The sequence below is a fragment of the Diceros bicornis genome, chromosome 14 (genome assembly GCF_020826845.1).
Source record: "Diceros bicornis minor isolate mBicDic1 chromosome 14, mDicBic1.mat.cur, whole genome shotgun sequence".
Classification (NCBI taxonomy): domain Eukaryota; kingdom Metazoa; phylum Chordata; class Mammalia; order Perissodactyla; family Rhinocerotidae; genus Diceros; species Diceros bicornis.
The window spans coordinates 30,888,355-30,904,173 of NC_080753.1; the positions used below are offsets into that span (position 1 = coordinate 30,888,355).

Sequence of the window (15,819 nt, forward strand, 5' to 3'; positions counted from 1 at the left end):
GCGGGGGCTCACTGGTGGAGTCGAAGGCGGGGGCCGTGCCGTCGGCCCCGCTGTCCTGCATGGGGAAAACCTCCACAAACTCCTTCTTGAAGACAGACAGCAGGTAGGAGATGCGGTAATCCAGGCGGACGTTGAGGATGAACTGGAGGAGCGGGGAGAGGATAGGGTGAGGACCAGCCAGGGGTCAGGGGGCCTATCCTGCTCCAGGATGGGCGAGGCAGTACCCTGAACAAGCTCCAGCACTCGGAGGCCTCAGCACAGACGTTCAGGGATGCCCCAGGACCTCACAACCAAAAAAATCAGGACTTCTCTCCCCAGGGAGGTCCGGGGTGCCCTCTCCCCAGCTCCTGCCTCAGTGATGGGGGATGGCGCCTCCTCCAAGAATGAGGCAGAGACCCCCCTCCCAGCCCACTCAGTCCCTCTTTCCCAGGCTGGACGCTGACAGGAAAGGGAATGAACCTCCCCAGGTCCAAAGGCCAACCCTTATCCTTCTATCCTGCTTGGCCAAACAGACCCAGGGGCTCCCCAGGGGAGAGGGACCGAGGACTGTGAGGGAGGAGAGGCCACTGTGGGGTGTGGGGTGCAGACACAGCGTCTGCAGACACTCTTGACTGGCCTCTATCCTCATGGGGCGCAGAGCCTCTGGACACACCCAGGACTCAGATCTGGAAGCCCCCAGCATGAGTCAGAAGCCCCCTCCTCTGACTGTCCTGAACAGGCCCTGCCTAGACTGGGTTCCCATGGAGGTCACTGCATTACCCTTCCCCGTCCCCTGCTGGCAGCAAGGCAAGAGCGAGGGTCCTTATCCCTCCCAGGACCCTACCAGCCCCTTCCCCAAGTGCTCTGCTGAGTCGCAGACGAGACTCAGAACAGGGATGACTATCTGCCTCTGGGGGCTCTGCTTCAAAGGTTTTCTGCGACCGGGGGAACGTCCCCTCCCCGCTTTTACTTTCCTCACCCATACAATGGGAGAACAGAGCTAGACTTCAGTGCCCAACACATCACCAGGAGGGCTGCCACAGCACAGACGGGGCGTCCACCTCCAGTGTTTCTGATCTGTAGGACTTGGGTGGGGCCCGAGAACGATCATTTCTAAGTTCCCAGGTGAGGCTGATGCTGCTGGTCCGGGGACCACACTTTGAGAACCACTGGGCTAGACAGCCGATCATCGTGGAGCCTTCCAGTACCAGATTCTGTGATCTGAGGCCCAACCTCCCCGTACCTGCCCCCACTCTCCCGCCCTATCCCCAACACCTCCCTCCACGGACCCGGCCCAGCCACCTGCAGGATTTCCAGGATCTTCAGCTTGGTCTCCATCACCACGATGTCTTCATTCTCCTCAAACTTGCTTCTGTCCAGCGGCTCAGCGGCGCCGGCCCCGGCAGACAGGCTGGGGGCGCCAAAGACAGACTGCTTGCGGCTCAGCACCATGGTGGACATCATGTGGCCCACGCCCTGGATGGAGCGCCGCACGTTCTTGCCTGCAGAGCGGGGAGCAGGAGGGGGTCACAGAGGGTGCGCAGCAGGACTCCCGGTCTAACTCTGTCTCCGTCAGCTGCAGGGCAAAGCCACGCTAAGGAAGGGGCAAGGCTAACCCAGGAAGGCTTCCTGGGGGAGGTGAGCTTTAAGCGAAATCCGGGAAAAGAAGGGAGGACCAGGGCAAAGGTGAACTGTGTGAGGAGATCAGTGAGAATTCTCATGTGGGAAATCACGAGAGCTGCTACAGAGCATGGGGACTGAGGGAACAGTGTGGGGAGCACCAAACACCAGGTGTCAGTCTCTAATGCACTTCTTGTTTAGATGAGCTTATGCTGCCTAAGGATGTCCCTGAGGGCAATCCCTGAGGATGTCCCTGGTGGCCCATCCCTCAGATTGCCCCCTTCCTCCTCACACCCTTCAAGGGCAGGGCTGTGTCCTCCATCTGACTAGAAGCTCCCCAGACAGGCCCCTGTGTCTCCTCTCCTCCATCATCATCGCCCCTCAAGACCAAGATGTGTTGGAAGACAACTCGCCCAGACTCGGGGTCTCCACAGCGTCTGGGCAGGGGCCCGTCTCATACAACGGAGGTTGGAGGGGAATTGAGCGGAAAGACACGCCCTTACAGCAGAGGCAGGAGGCAGGCTGCACAGAGGGATTGATCAGAGAGGACTACCCGCTCTAGGAGGGGACTGAGGCCCCCCAGGGCGGGTGGTGGAGGGCCTGGGCCCGGCAGAGCCTCACCGCCTGGGTCCTCATAGGCCTGCAGCATGGCAGGGGGGCCCTGCACACAGTCAATGATGCCGAGCAGCGTGCGCGTGAGCCGCAGCAGCTCGCTGAAGCTGTAGAAGCCAAAGTAGATGAGATTGTGCGCCAGGCTGACCACCTGCGGGAGGGGGCGGGGCTTAGGTGAGTGTGGGCGGGGCCAAGACAGGAAACCGGGGCTAAGCTGGGGAAAGGCGAGACCTCTGGGAGGGTGGGCTTGGCGGACTAGGAACCAAGGGTCTCAGACAAGGGCAGCCCCACCCTAGGGGGTTACTGAGGAAGACAGGCCTGCAAAGGAGGCCACCATTGGGGAAATACGGCAGAAATGCAGGAGGTGGGAGGTGGGAGAGTCCTGCCAGGATCCTGTGACACAGCCCCAGGCTGACCTGGTGAGTGGACAAGGGGCGGGGGGCAGCCTCTCCCAGTCACCAGGAGAAATCCCAGCAGTCTCTGCTGTCCCCCTGCACTGGCTGGGGGCACTGAGGGAAGGGAAGTCATGGATCCCACAACCCACCCCTACGGGTGACTGAGGCCCAGGGAGGGGACAAGCCAGAGCCCGGCTGAGCCCCAGCCCCTGGCGCCCCCCAGCCCACCTCGAAGGTGAGCTTGTTTTTCTCCTCATTGGCGAAGGGCACGGCCTCGCTGACCACATTGTTGAGGTAGTCCTCCACGAACTCCATGGTACTGGCAAACTTGTTCTTCTTGTCGTCTCGGGAGGCGTTGAGGTTGGAATCATAGCTGGGGGTGGAGGCGAGGAGGTGTGAGGGTCCCTGAGACCCTCCCATCCCAGCCTTGCCAGGCTCCCCCACCCCCCACCCCTCTCACTCCTTGATGGTGATGGCCGTGGGGATCTCAGTCCAGAGGCGGGCGAACTTGACGGGCGTGACAAGCTCCTGGGGGTCGCGGTCCACGTGCACATGCAGCATCAGGTGGCAGAAGGAGGCACGCAGGTCAAAGGGCAGCATCTCGTCCGCCATGCACAGGAAGATCAGGTCGACGCCCAGCTGCTGGGAGATCTCGTCGATGGCCAGGTACTGCCGGTCCAGGCACATGCGGGCAAAGAGCTTCAGCTGGTACCTGCGGGGCAGGGAGGATGTGAGGACACGGCAGGCGGGGGCTCGCGAGGGCTGCTAGCACTTGGGCCTGGGCTTGTCGAGGACTCAAGAAAGTGGCAAAGGGACTTAAGTTAAACCCAGCACCAGCCACATAACAGAAAGGACCCAATTCTGAGTAAGAGAGGTGAAAGGAACAACAGCCTGGAATTGTGAGGACTGGCAAATCTCCCCCCTCCTGGCTAAGGAGGAAAACGCTTTCTGGCGCAGCCAGGCGAGGTCTTCATGGGAAGAGGGACGGCCGGGAGAGGAGTGGAGAGGAGGGTGGTGATGGAGCCAGCCTCGGGCAGGGAGGATGAAGGCAGGGCAGGGAGGGTGAAGGCAAGACGGGGAGAGAGAGGGGGGAGGGTGAGCAGCTGGTGGAGGTGCGAGACCGCGATGGAAGCGCTACAGAAAAGAGGACTGGGGGCCGGCCCCGTGGCTTAGCGGTTAAGTGCGCGCGCTCCGCTACTGGCGGCCCGGGTTCGGATCCCGGGCGTGCACCGACTCACATCTTCTCCGGCCATGCTGAGGCCACATCCCACATGCAGTAACTAGAAGGATGTGCAACTATGACAGACAACTATCTCCTGGGGCTTTGGGGAAAAAAAGAAAAAAGGAGGAGAATGGGCAATAGATGTTAGCTCAGAGCCAGTCTTCCTCAGCAAAAAGAGCAGGATTAGCATGGATGTTAGCTCAGGGCTGATCTTCCTCACAAAGAAAAAGAAAGAAAGGAGGACTGGAGGAAGCCTTGTTCAGCCCTGGTGACGTCACGCCCTCTGCTTCCTCCTCAGAGCCCTGAGTTTCTAACTGTGGGCTTCGGAGCCAGACGGCCTGGGTATGAACTGTGGGTCACCACTTACGGCTGTGTAACGTTGGGCAAGTTCCTGCACCTCTCTGTGCCTGTCTCCCCAACTTTACAACGAGGGTAATGATAGTCCCTACCTCCCGGCGTGGTCATGAGGCTTAAATGAGTGATCGGGTGAAGTGCTTTGAATAGCGCCTGGTGTAGAGTGAGCACCTCATAAGTGTTATCTAGTACTCTTATTTTTAAATAGATATGTCTGGAGCCAGGTTTGGGTGTCTTTCAGGCCTGGTCACTGTGCTGAGCCCGGCCTCAAGGCCACCCAGTGCTCCTCGGGCTCCTGAGTCGGCCTTCCCTTGGCCTCCCTGGTGGAGGCCGCATTGCAGGCGATGGAGGCAGGGCCCCAGTTGAAGCTGTTGGAGCTCAGCCCTGGCAGGACTGGCTGAGGCCTGCTGAGAGGTCGAGGGCACGGGAAGCACTGAGGAGGGGATGGAGCTAGGGCCAGGGCACCTGTAGTAGCTGAGCACGTTCTCGTCGTGGGCATTGCCCGCCCGCGCCTCCTGAGCCAGCTGCCTCACGCTCTTCTCGTGGTGCTCGTTGTTCCTGTCAGTCCACGTGAGCCACACCTCCTCCTCTGAGTACTCGATGCTCAGGTACTCGTGGGACTGGGCCATCTCCTTCACCGGCCGAAGCCTGCAGACCAACGCCACCCATCACAGGGAGTGGGGGGCAGGGCAGGGCAGGACTCCACCCACGCCCAGAGCCCTCCCTGACCATGGCCGGCCACACAGACCTCCTCCCGAGCTGGGCTCCCATGCTGCCTCCCGTGTGGGACCCACCCCAGCTTAGACCCCAAACAGACCATGAGCTTCTCGGGGGCAGGGACCATGGCTCATTTTCCTCTGTGCCCCTCCCCTCCTCTGCACAGTGCTGCACAGAGCTGGGCACACGGCAGGCCCTGGGTACATATCTGCAGAGAGCACGCTGCCAGTTCTAGCCTGAACCCAGACGGGGCCCGAGCTCTAAGAAGGCTGGGAAGCCAGGCAGGGTGGAGCCCCGGCTGTGGGTGGGAGACGGGCAGCCGGCTTACTCGGTCTGGATGAGGATGTCGCTGTTCTTGGGGTCCAGGACACACTTGCAGATGAGCTCCTGGGTGACGGGGATGGCGATGTGGTTGGACACACACAGGTCGGAGAGGTAGTCCAGGAACCTGGGGTGGTGACAGCAGGTTGGGAGAGGGGGCTCAGAGTCTGACCTGGTGGGGACAAAGCCCACCCTCCTCCTTCCCCACCTGGCAGCACCAGCTCCCTTTCCAAAGCTTGGAGATGGGTGTGAAGGACTCCAAGCTGCCCAGGGAGGGACAACCCATGAGCACCTAGGGCAGAGGGGAGACCAGACAGGGGTCCAGGGGGTCAGGGAAAGGAGGCACAAGGATGGGAGCGATATTCAAAATATTTAACAACTGGATCAACAAAGGCACGGACTTTGTCACCGGAGAAGGGTCTGGAGCCTCCTGCTAGACCAGGAGTCAACCCTCTTGTTGCCAGATTGGGGCCCGTGTGGGAGGGGGCACAGGGAGGGGCTGGGGAGGCTAGGGCCTCGGGGAGGCGGCAATTCACCAACAGAGGCAGAAGCCTTTCAATATTTTAACAACCAGCACTGGCTGACTTGCTCCCCTGGGCAGGGGTGGGGGAAGGAGGGGGGGTGCGGGAGGGGAGGGGAGGGGCGGGCCCACCTGGGCTCACGGTTCTTGCGCACGAGGCTGACGAAGGTCTCCACCTCGGTCTTGGTGATGTGCTTCTCCAGCAGCTTGCGGTTGTTGTGCAGCAGGGCGGTGATGGTGTCCTCGGCCAGGATGTCGTAGCCGATCTGCGACTGCATCATCCCGAACTGCTTGGCGATGTGCTCCTGGGGGCACACGGGCCGGGGGTCACGGGGGCCCCAGGACACTGCCTCCAGGCCCCAAGAGGGGGACCCCGCCCCTAGAAAGGCAGGGGTCCAGGAGAGGAAGCCAGTGCAGGGTGCAAGAGCGGGTTTATGCAATCTGGTGGTTCAGCCCATGGTCTGTCTCCCTACCAGAGCGAAACCTCCACGAGCGGGGACCTTGTCTGTTTGGCAGGACTGGCTGCGTGATTTGTGGGGCCCAGTGCAAAATGAAATAGCAGGACCCTTGGTCAAAGGGTAAAAATTTCAAGATGGCAACAGCAGAGCATTAAACCCAGCCAGCAGCTCTTCTGAGTACGGAGCCAAGCTGTGCACCCTGAAGCCGGCCCTACTGTCTGGTTCCCTACTGTACCCCCAGGGCTTAACATCGGCCGCACACATATGTGCCTCAGTAAATATTTGCTGAATAAGTGAAGCGTGAGCGAGGGAGCGAGCGAGTGGGTGAGCCAGCGAGCAGGTGTGCGGGGCACACGGGCAGGAGGGCTCGGGCGGGGTGAGCAGGCGGGCGGCCCACCTGGTTCTTGCGGTAGTCCTCCTGGGAATGCCGCAGCACGCGGTAGCAGAGGCGGAACATGTGCTGGTAAGGGGCGTTCTTCTGGTCCGACAACTCCTCCAGCCGCACCAGGGGGCCCTCACCCCCCTTGTCGCGGAACGGGGCCTTCAGAATGCCAAAGATCTGCGGGAGCGGGGAGAATGAGGAGGGATGCCCCACACCTACCTGCACCCCTAATTATCCCAGGAACCCTAAGCCCACCGACCCTGCCCCAAAGCCACCCCGACATCAACCCCAAGCTGATTCTACGCTGGGCTACCGCCCCAGCCCACCCACCATCGGCCCCGGATCCAGCCCTCACTCCCTACTCCTGGCCGGAATCCCAACACTGGCCTCAGCCCACCCTCCCCAACATGAATTCTAATCCCAGCTCGGATCCTCGGCTTGGCTTAGCATCTGGGGGAAGGGCAGAGGGTCGCCGAGCTCAGGGGTCTGAGGCTAAGGGAAAAGGCAGGCCAGGCCGGCGTGGCCAGAGCTTAAGAGACGAGACACAGGCCAGCCTCGTCAATAAAATGTAATGGAATTACAAAACTAAAATAAGGTGGGGGGTGGGGTGGGGGTGAAAAACTATTCCAGAACAGACCAAAGAGACAGAACCTAATGGAATGAGAAAACCTAAAAACAAGCTTTAAAAAGACCTTTTGTGGGGCCAGCCCCGTGGCTTAGCAGTTAAGTGCGTGCGCTCCACTACTGGCGGCCCGGGTTCGGATCCCGGGCGCGCACCAACGCACATCTTCTCCGGCCATGCTGAGGCCGTGTCCCACAGACAGCAACTAGAAGGATGTGCAACTATGACATACAACTATCTACTGGGGCTTTGGGGGCAAAAAAAAGGAGGAGGATTGGAAATAGATGTTAGCCCAGAGCTGGTCTTCCTCAGCAAAAAGAGGAGGATTGGCATGGATGTTAGCTCAGGGCTGGTCTTTCTCACAAAAAAAATAATAAAATAAATAAAAGGACCTTTTGGGAAAGATAGAGCAATCTGATATGGATTGGATATTATTGCTAATTTTCTTAGGTATGATGATGGCACTGTGGTTATATAGACAATGCCCTTATTAGGAGATGCACGCTGAAAAGCTTAGGGGTGAGGTGTGCCCCGTTTTGAAATGCGTGGAAGGAAGGATGTATGTATGGATGTAGAGTTATATAAAGTCAAACTGGCAAAATGGGAATAACTGAACTCAGGCAGAGGATGTAGTGTTCACGGTACTATTCTTTCAAGACTTTCTCAACATTTGAACATTTTCATAATAAAAACTTATTAAAAAATGTTGTAAAAAGCACAAGTTCTGGACCCGACATCCTGAGTTCAAATCCTGGCCCTGCTGCTCCCCAGCTGTATGCTCGTGTCAGGTTACTCCAGCCTCTGTGTGCCTCAGTTTCCTCCCGGGTTAAGAGGATCAAAAGAATCAATACACGTAGGGCACTAAGGGCAGGGCCCAGCACATGGTAAGTGCTCAATAAATATTGGTTTTTTAAAAGGGGTGATGAAAAATGGCAGGGAGAGTGCAGCTCAACTAGAGACAGGAAAGGCAAACTCACGTGAAAAAGACATCTGTTCCCTGTCCCCAGCTCCTTCCCCCAGGCCTGCCGCTGTGGGTCCCAGACGTGCCCTCCACCCCCACGCATGCACAGGCACCTGTTTGAGGATGTTCTGCTCCCTCATCAGCTTCTGCCGTTCCCGGTTGGGCTTGGTGACCATGATGTCCAGCACGTTCTGCCCATTGTTGGGGACGTCGCTGACAAAGAACACCAGGTCCTCCAGCAGCTGGATGACAAATCTTCAGGAAGGGACACAGGGATTATGAGTGTGAGGGGTTTCCCTGGGAACCCCTCCCAAGGACCCACCATCACCTGCCCTCCGTGGGCAGCCAGCCCTTCCCCAAACACGGCTCACATCAAGTCACCCGCCGGCCCTGCTGTCCAAAGCAAAAAGCCCATCATCGGCCTTCAAATTCTCTCCCCAGCTTCACCCCAAACTGCTCTCAAAACACACCCCTTGCCCCCCCACCCTGGATTCTGAAGTGCCCCAAGACAAAAGAATCTCAGGATACTCCAATCTGGTAAGGAACAACAGGACTCAAGCCGGGGTGTTTGGTGTGAAGGGCTCTGCATTTCCGTCCCGACTCTGCCACTTACTGGCTGTGTGACCCTGGACAAGTCTCATAACTTCTCTGAGCCTCAGTCCCATCACCAGTAAAACAGGGGTAATGATGGCTCTGTCAGGCGCTTAGTTCTGGGAGTGAGTGAGCAGGGAGGCAGGGGCCGGTCCCCAGCTCTGTCTCCCCGGCCCCAGCAGCCTGCCTGGCTCCTGCTTTCTGACTCCTCGTTCATGAACTGCACACCCCAGAGGACACAGCCCCTCGGCCCACCTGCGGTCATTCTGGCTGATGAAGCCCTCATTGAGTTTCTCCACGGCGCTGGCCAGCATGGAGCTGGCGTCGTTGGCAAAGTCCAGGTCCCGGATCTCGGACACGGGCACCGACACGATGGCGAAGGCCTCTTTGTCCTCCTTGGTGGGGCAGGTGCCCAGCTGCAAGGACAGAGGTCAGCGGGGCCCCAGGGACAGCTCGGGCCCAGCCCGGCCCGGCCCCACCCCGGCGGCCCGCACCATGAGCCGGATGGGCCGCTCCTCCTCCACGTCGATGGGCACGTTGGTGCTCTGGATCCATGTGTTGGTGCAGAGGTGCCGCAGCCGGACATACGAGTTCCTGCAGGCGGGGTGGGGGCAGGGCACGGGAGTGTGTCACGGAGCGCGTCCCCCCAACGGCTTCACACCGTCCATCTGACTCCACACCAGCAGCCGTGGGACAGCGGCACTGGTCCCCTCCAGGCGAGGAGCCCGAGCCAGAGAACAGGGACCAGCAGACACGGCCCCCAGGCCCCATGCTAACAGCTGCGCTTCCCCAGGCCCACGTGCCTTCCCGCCCTCACCAGACCCAGAGTGCTCCACAAGCCAAGGCTTGTTTGTAAACATGGGATGTTTACACTGATGCCATTCAATTGACTATTGATCCCATTCAGTGTCAATACGCGTCAGTTTCACAGCAGAAACACTCATGTCTGTGATTATGAAATATAATTACCTTTCCAAAATGAAAAACAATATGAAGCTCCAAATGCATCTGGCCCAAGAGTTTCAGGTAAGGGGTCACAGGCCTACAGTGACTCAACTAATTCCTCCGTCAGCCCTGTTGATGGGCAGACTTGCTATTCCCACTTTACAGGCGGGGAAATCGGGGCAAAGTGATGAAGTAAGCTGCCCAGGTCACACACTAGTAAATGAGAAAGCCTCAGGGACACCCGGGAAGTTTCTTGATGTTTCATCCTAGAACCTCAGGGTTAGGGGGCCTTAAAAGGCAGGGCCCAGCCCCCTCACTCAGTGTACCCTGGACAAACTGTCATGCAGCCTGTGCCTGAGTGTCCACACCAGCTGGGACAAGCAGCTGCTAAAAAACCCTGGAGGGAGGGCATTTTGACAGAGCAGCCAGCAGACGACAGCATGCAGCGTGCAGAACGCAGGGCCAGCCCATGGCAGGCGTCCACGGTGGTCAGCTGCCTACAGGCCTCAGAGCTGGATCCCCAGAGGGACAGGTCATGCAGGTCCCGAGGCCAAAGGACCTCAGGAGGACAGAGGAGTGGGGGACACAGGGAGTCCAGAGACAGGATGGCCCAGCCTGGACCCCTGGCCAGCCCCCCGGCAGGTGGCGCATACCCACCGGGGCACGAAGGAGTCGGTTTTCTGCAGCGTGGTGGGGTCCAGCTCGAAGAGGGAGGCAATGTCATTGCCGTGGGGCACAGCCACCAGGCGGTACTTGATCTTCTCCCCAGCGTTCCGGCGACTCGTGCGGCCCTGGACACCCTGGGGTGAGGACCCCAGCTCAGGCAGGAGCCCCTCCCTCCTCTCAGGCCCCCTGAAACCACCCGGGATCCCACCTGAGAGGCCTTCTCCCTCCAGCCCACCTCCCAGGCTTTTGTGGGAACCACCCACCCCCGAGCGGCTCATGGTCACTCTTCCCCAGGCCCTGGAGCCCTGCTATGGTCCTCACCACTCCTGCTGCCTTGGGATCAGAGACGTCACCCTTGTAGCTGGGGTTCTCCTGGACAGAGATACAAGATCAGGGAGCTACTGGACACCAAGCTGTGCCCACGTGACCCGCACCCCAAAACAAGGTACACACAAGGCCCTGGGAGGGGGCAGGCAGCCCCCACCCTCCCAGGGGTGCCCACCCCAGCCCCAAAACCCACGTCACTCCTAGAGGAGCCACCAATGAGAGCCCCCAGGTTCTGCCCTTCGTGGCCCCTCTCCATAGGCCCACAGATGAACTCACACACACACACACACACACACACACACACACACACACACACACGTACACCCAAACACATGAAGACCCCAATACACACAAGCCTGTGCGTCATGGACAGACATGGAGGTTGAATGTAAGTTTCACAAGGGCTGGGAATTTTGCTCACTGCTGGACCCCTAGTGCTTAGAATTGCTCCTGGCACAGAGTGGGGGCACGGTAATATCGATTAGGCTCATTTATAGTCACGCATTTATTTGATATTTGTTAAATAAATGCATGAGTGCAGATAAGCCAGGGCCCACAGACACGTGTCTGTGTGTGCAGTCGTGCACCAGGCCCACATGCTCGTGCATGCCCACGTGCACGCACAGCCTGAGCTCCAGGACGCCCATGCCCCCATGCACCTCAGCAGCCAGGTAGTTGCCGGTGGCCAGATGCTTGAAGCGGTACAGGCCATTCCAGTGGCCAGCTCCTCCACGGCAGGGGTCGTGGTGCACCACCTGGGGGGTACAGGGGTGAGGCAGGAGGGGGAGGCTCAGACCCTAGAGAGGCCTGGGGGAGGGCAGCACTGGAGGCTGGGTAGGTGGCGCCTGGTCCCTCCCTGGCCCTTTGGTCAACCTCCCACCCTCCCACCCTCCCGGGTGGTAGGGGAAGAGGGAGGGCTGGCAAGAAGGGCCAGGTCCTGGGCACAGAAGCAGGGCTCTGACCTCCACCTCCCAGAGGGCATTGGAGCTGGTGGCCGAGGTGGCGGACTGGCGCAGCGTGGTGCGCAGGAACACCTGCAGCTTGCCCTTGTACTCGTCACACGTCAGGAACTTCTCCTGCTCCGCGTGGAACAGCCTCACCACGTCTCCCTGTGGGCGACGGGCGTGGGCTCAGGATGGACAAGGACCCTCCCCGAGGCCACCCCACCCGCCCGAAATGCAGGCACAGCTGGCTCAGCCCCTCTTGCTCCTTCCAGAGCCGGCAAGCAGAGGGTGAGATGCTCACTGAGCCCCACCAGAGGGCGGCCAGGACCAGGCCCCTTGGCCAGGCCCTCCACCCACAGCCCTCAGCCCAGACCCAAATCCAGAACCTCCAGAGGCTGGGGCGGACATGCTCTTACCCGGGAACCTTCTCTGGCCTTCTCCTGTTGGAACCTGCCCTTGATCGCCTCCCTCCCCAATCTGTACCTCTATAAACCCCACCTGATCTCTAAAGGCCAATCTCAAGTCACCCCCTCCATGAGGGCCGGAGGGATCTCACCTCCTGTGGTCTCCCCCGGCCCATGGCTGCACCTCTCCCAGGGCCCTTTCCGTCTGAATACCGGTAGACCATGCCCATTTCTTTTGCTCTCCGCTGGCCTGGAGCAGCTGGAGTGCAGGGACTGCGGCCTGTTCATCTCCGAAGCTTTGGACACAGACCAAGTTTGGACCCTGGCTCTGCTCTTATAAGCCATGTGACCTTGGAGAAGCCCCTTAGCATCTCTGAGCCTGTTTCCTCTTCTGTAAAATACTAGGACCTCCTTGCAGAAATCATGAGGATTATAATTTATATAATGAAGTAACACTGCACACTCCCCACGTGCCAGCCACTGTGCGAGCACTTTACGTGAACTTTCTCACTAATCCTCGCACTAACGCTCTGGATACAGACATCATTATCCCCATTTTACAGGTGGAGAAACTCAGGCACACAGAGAAGGTAAGTGCGCCGCCGAGGGTCACATAGCTAGTGACAAATTGGACAAGAATGCGTGCCGCAGCTCCAGAGCCCACACCCTCATCTCTCCACCACACGTCCTCCCGCAGCGCCCTGCCACCCAGCAGGCTCTCAGTGCAGGGCTGCGCTCCCATTATCATCAGTAATGGCATTTTCTGTCTTCCCTGCACTGCGCTGGACACAGAGGACTCAGTCAACATCTGTGCAGTGAATGCATGAGTCAGTGAGTGAATGAATGAATGAACATACACAGATTGGATCAGTTACTACGGCAGAACCTACTGACTTCTGAACCTGGGCAGTGCTGGGTGAGACCAAAAAAGGGGCTTTGTACGCTCAAGTCTCACTTCTGAGTTGCCTGGAATCTAACCAGGGAGCCACGACAGATTCACTGAAACCACGCTGGGCAGCATCATGGGGTTTGGCCCAATAATGCTTCATTTTCTGAGTGTTACACAGAGGCTGGAATGTGTAATCAGGGAAGGCTTCAGGGAGGAGGTGGCACATGGGCTGGGCCTTGATTGATGTGTGGATGCTATGCAGGCTTAAGGAAGAGAGGGAAAGGCTTCTGCACAGAGCATGAGCGGACAGGAAACAGCCCGGGAGCTGGCGGGGAGGAGGAGCACGAGGGGCTGAGGCAGCCTGAGGGCACAGGGAAGTCTGACAGAGCAGCCCAGCTGGGGGAGAAGGGGAAAGGGAGCCACTGCAGGCTTCCGAGCAGGGGTGGGCAAAGTGCGCATGGTGCTCCTGAGGTGGCTGCTCTCGGCCCTGTCACCTGTCCCTCTAACACGTGTCATGGTCAGGTGTACCTGCTGATTCCCTTGGCTGAGGAGCCCCACCCTATTCGCTACACCAAATCTGCCCCTCCACATGCCACCTGCACCCCAATAGGCTGGTTCTGAGCCCTGCAGCCCCACTTGAGGAACCTCTGAACTTTCCTCACTCCCCCAACGTTTCGGGGTTTCTCTTTTGGTCTCTCCAGCCCTCCTTCTTCCCTCTGCTCTGGTCCCTCCCAAAGTCTTACTGCAGCATTTCCCAGCAGTCCTGTCCCCCAGCAGGCTCGTCCCCTCCCCACCTGCCAACCCCTTATGTCCTAGCGCCCATGCCAGCAGGTCTGGACCAGGGCACAGGCCCTGACTCGGCAGGCTCACATCCTTGCCCAAGAGGGCACAGGGCAAAGGGCAGGAGGCCTGGCCAGGCTCCAAGGAGCAGCCGTCGGGGAGGGGACAGGGTGCTCAAAGGATCTGGGCCCACCCCAAGGTTAGGGGACGGGAGCTCTAGTCCAGTTGGGGCCTGTGAATGGGGGCCTGTGGGGCTGGAGGGAGGCTGGAGGGGGGTGCAGAGCCAGAGAAGGAGGCGCATGGAGGGGAGGGTCAGATGGAGCAGAGCTGGGTACACAGTAGGTGGGGGAAGGCAGGAAGGGGGACCTGTGAGGGCGGGGCTGGGCAGCCAGCAGGCAGGGGGCAGAGGAGGGGCTCCCAGTCCTTACCCCTTTCAACACCTCCTCCAGGTGGTCTCGGAACTGCATGAACAGGTTGATCTTCCAGCTGGTGCTGCAGTTCACTGAGTTGACCTGGGGAAGGGCGGACAGACCTGTGAGGCCAGGCAGCCCCCCGACCGCCAGGGAGTGGGGCAGTGCTGAAGGCCCGGAGAGCGGGTGAGGGGAGGGCCAGCCCAGCCCCCATTAGAGCATGAGGAGGGGTGTCTTCTCCCAGCCGGGGCCCCAGACCCCAGCCCAGCTGCCCTGGGGCTGCCACCTGTGGGGTGGAGAAAGGGAGCAGAAGGTGGGAGACGGGGGAGCAGGGAGGCCCCGCTCGTCCAGCAGGCCAGATGGGACTGGAGGAGAGACCCTGGTAGGGAGGGGGTGTCTCTCCCTGCAGGGGTGTGTGGACGCCCCTCCTCTGCAGGGCTGGCCCACCCCCGTCACCTCCTTGCAGCCGGCGTTGTCACTGAGCTCATAATTGCTGGCATGCAGAGGCTGCCCGGCGTTGACGGGATTCAGGATGACCTTGTCCCCCACGACCACCTAGGGGACAGGTGGAGCAGGGTGAGGGGGGAGGGCCAGGCCTCCAGGCCCTCTCTCCGGTCTCAGTCTGCCCCTCTAAGAAACGGGCCTGACCTCATCCAGTCCCCACGTCAAAGACCCTACAGCAGCCCCTCTGGAGCTGTGACCTGCAACCTGTACCAGGCCCCTCCAGCCCGGCCCTGGCCTCACATTGTCCCCGTTGCTCCGCAGCTTCCAGAAAGGCTGGATGAAGAGCCAGGAGCCCTCGTTGCCCGTGGCGTCCAGCGTGACCCGCATGGCGTTCTTCTCCAGCAGGGCGGGCAGCCGCTTGTTCACCGTCAGGTACTTGTTGCTCTTCATGTGCAGGAGCTGCAGGTCAGGCGGGGCGCGGGTGAGGTCACCGGGCCTCAGGAGGCCCCCCATCAGGGAGGGGGACCCTGGGGGGGCCACTGGACCCTGGCTCACAGCCGGATGCACATACAGTGTCACACACACAGACACAAACACGCAGACTGAAACACATGCAGCCACACGCACCGTCACACACAAACACGCACACCCAGCAGTCACAAAAATAGAAGCCAGCACTGTTCTAAATACCTTCCACCTAGTAGCTCGTGTAATCTCACAACAACCGAGAGGCAAGGACTGTCACTGGCCTGATTTTGCAGATGGAGAAATAGAGGCACGCGGACGGTAAGTAACAGTCCACATCGCAGAGCCAAGATGTGAACCTAGACCACGTGGCTCCAGAATTTGTGCTGGGGCCTACCGTGCTGAAGCACAGCCCTGGGCCCAGCGACTCAGGCCACACAGCAAGGGGCACACGCAGAAGCAGCTATGCAGTCACAGGGACAGTCCTGGAGCCACCCACTGGGGACACACACCCCAGAGGCCATGTCAGCGGGCACCCCTCACCCCCAACACCAGCCTGGGCCTCTTCAGGGGGAGATAAGGCAGGCCTCACCTGGATCACACTGCCGTACTTCACGACGTCCCCATGCACCTTCTTGTTCTCCGTGTCATTCTGCTTCTGCTCCATCTGGGCCGCGTGCTGCGCAGACACACAGAGGTGGAGGTGGGGTAGAGACCTGCTCCTGGAGGGACGCAGCCCCACCCACACACATGCACGTGCGTGCACACGTGCACACACACACACACACACA

General features: G+C 59.7%; 1 protein-coding gene across 1 annotated transcript in view; it reads right to left on the reverse strand.

Moving 5' to 3' along the window:
• Positions 1-15,819, reverse strand: part of ITPR3 (inositol 1,4,5-trisphosphate receptor type 3) — a 66,275-nt gene that overhangs the window by 23,251 nt on the left and 27,205 nt on the right. The window contains exons 4-23 of the mRNA XM_058554589.1: positions 15,621-15,707; positions 14,864-15,022; positions 14,576-14,674; positions 14,138-14,221; positions 11,655-11,801; positions 11,352-11,447; positions 10,687-10,737; positions 10,357-10,499; positions 9,249-9,348; positions 9,010-9,170; positions 8,277-8,418; positions 6,596-6,757; positions 5,873-6,045; positions 5,228-5,347; positions 4,648-4,830; positions 3,067-3,318; positions 2,835-2,979; positions 2,221-2,362; positions 1,282-1,481; positions 13-142 (exon numbers count right to left, since the gene is read on the reverse strand). Coding sequence (XP_058410572.1) covers positions 13-142; positions 1,282-1,481; positions 2,221-2,362; positions 2,835-2,979; positions 3,067-3,318; positions 4,648-4,830; positions 5,228-5,347; positions 5,873-6,045; positions 6,596-6,757; positions 8,277-8,418; positions 9,010-9,170; positions 9,249-9,348; positions 10,357-10,499; positions 10,687-10,737; positions 11,352-11,447; positions 11,655-11,801; positions 14,138-14,221; positions 14,576-14,674; positions 14,864-15,022; positions 15,621-15,707 — 2,776 coding nt within the window. The remainder of the gene's footprint in view (positions 1-12; positions 143-1,281; positions 1,482-2,220; positions 2,363-2,834; positions 2,980-3,066; positions 3,319-4,647; positions 4,831-5,227; positions 5,348-5,872; positions 6,046-6,595; positions 6,758-8,276; positions 8,419-9,009; positions 9,171-9,248; positions 9,349-10,356; positions 10,500-10,686; positions 10,738-11,351; positions 11,448-11,654; positions 11,802-14,137; positions 14,222-14,575; positions 14,675-14,863; positions 15,023-15,620; positions 15,708-15,819) is intronic.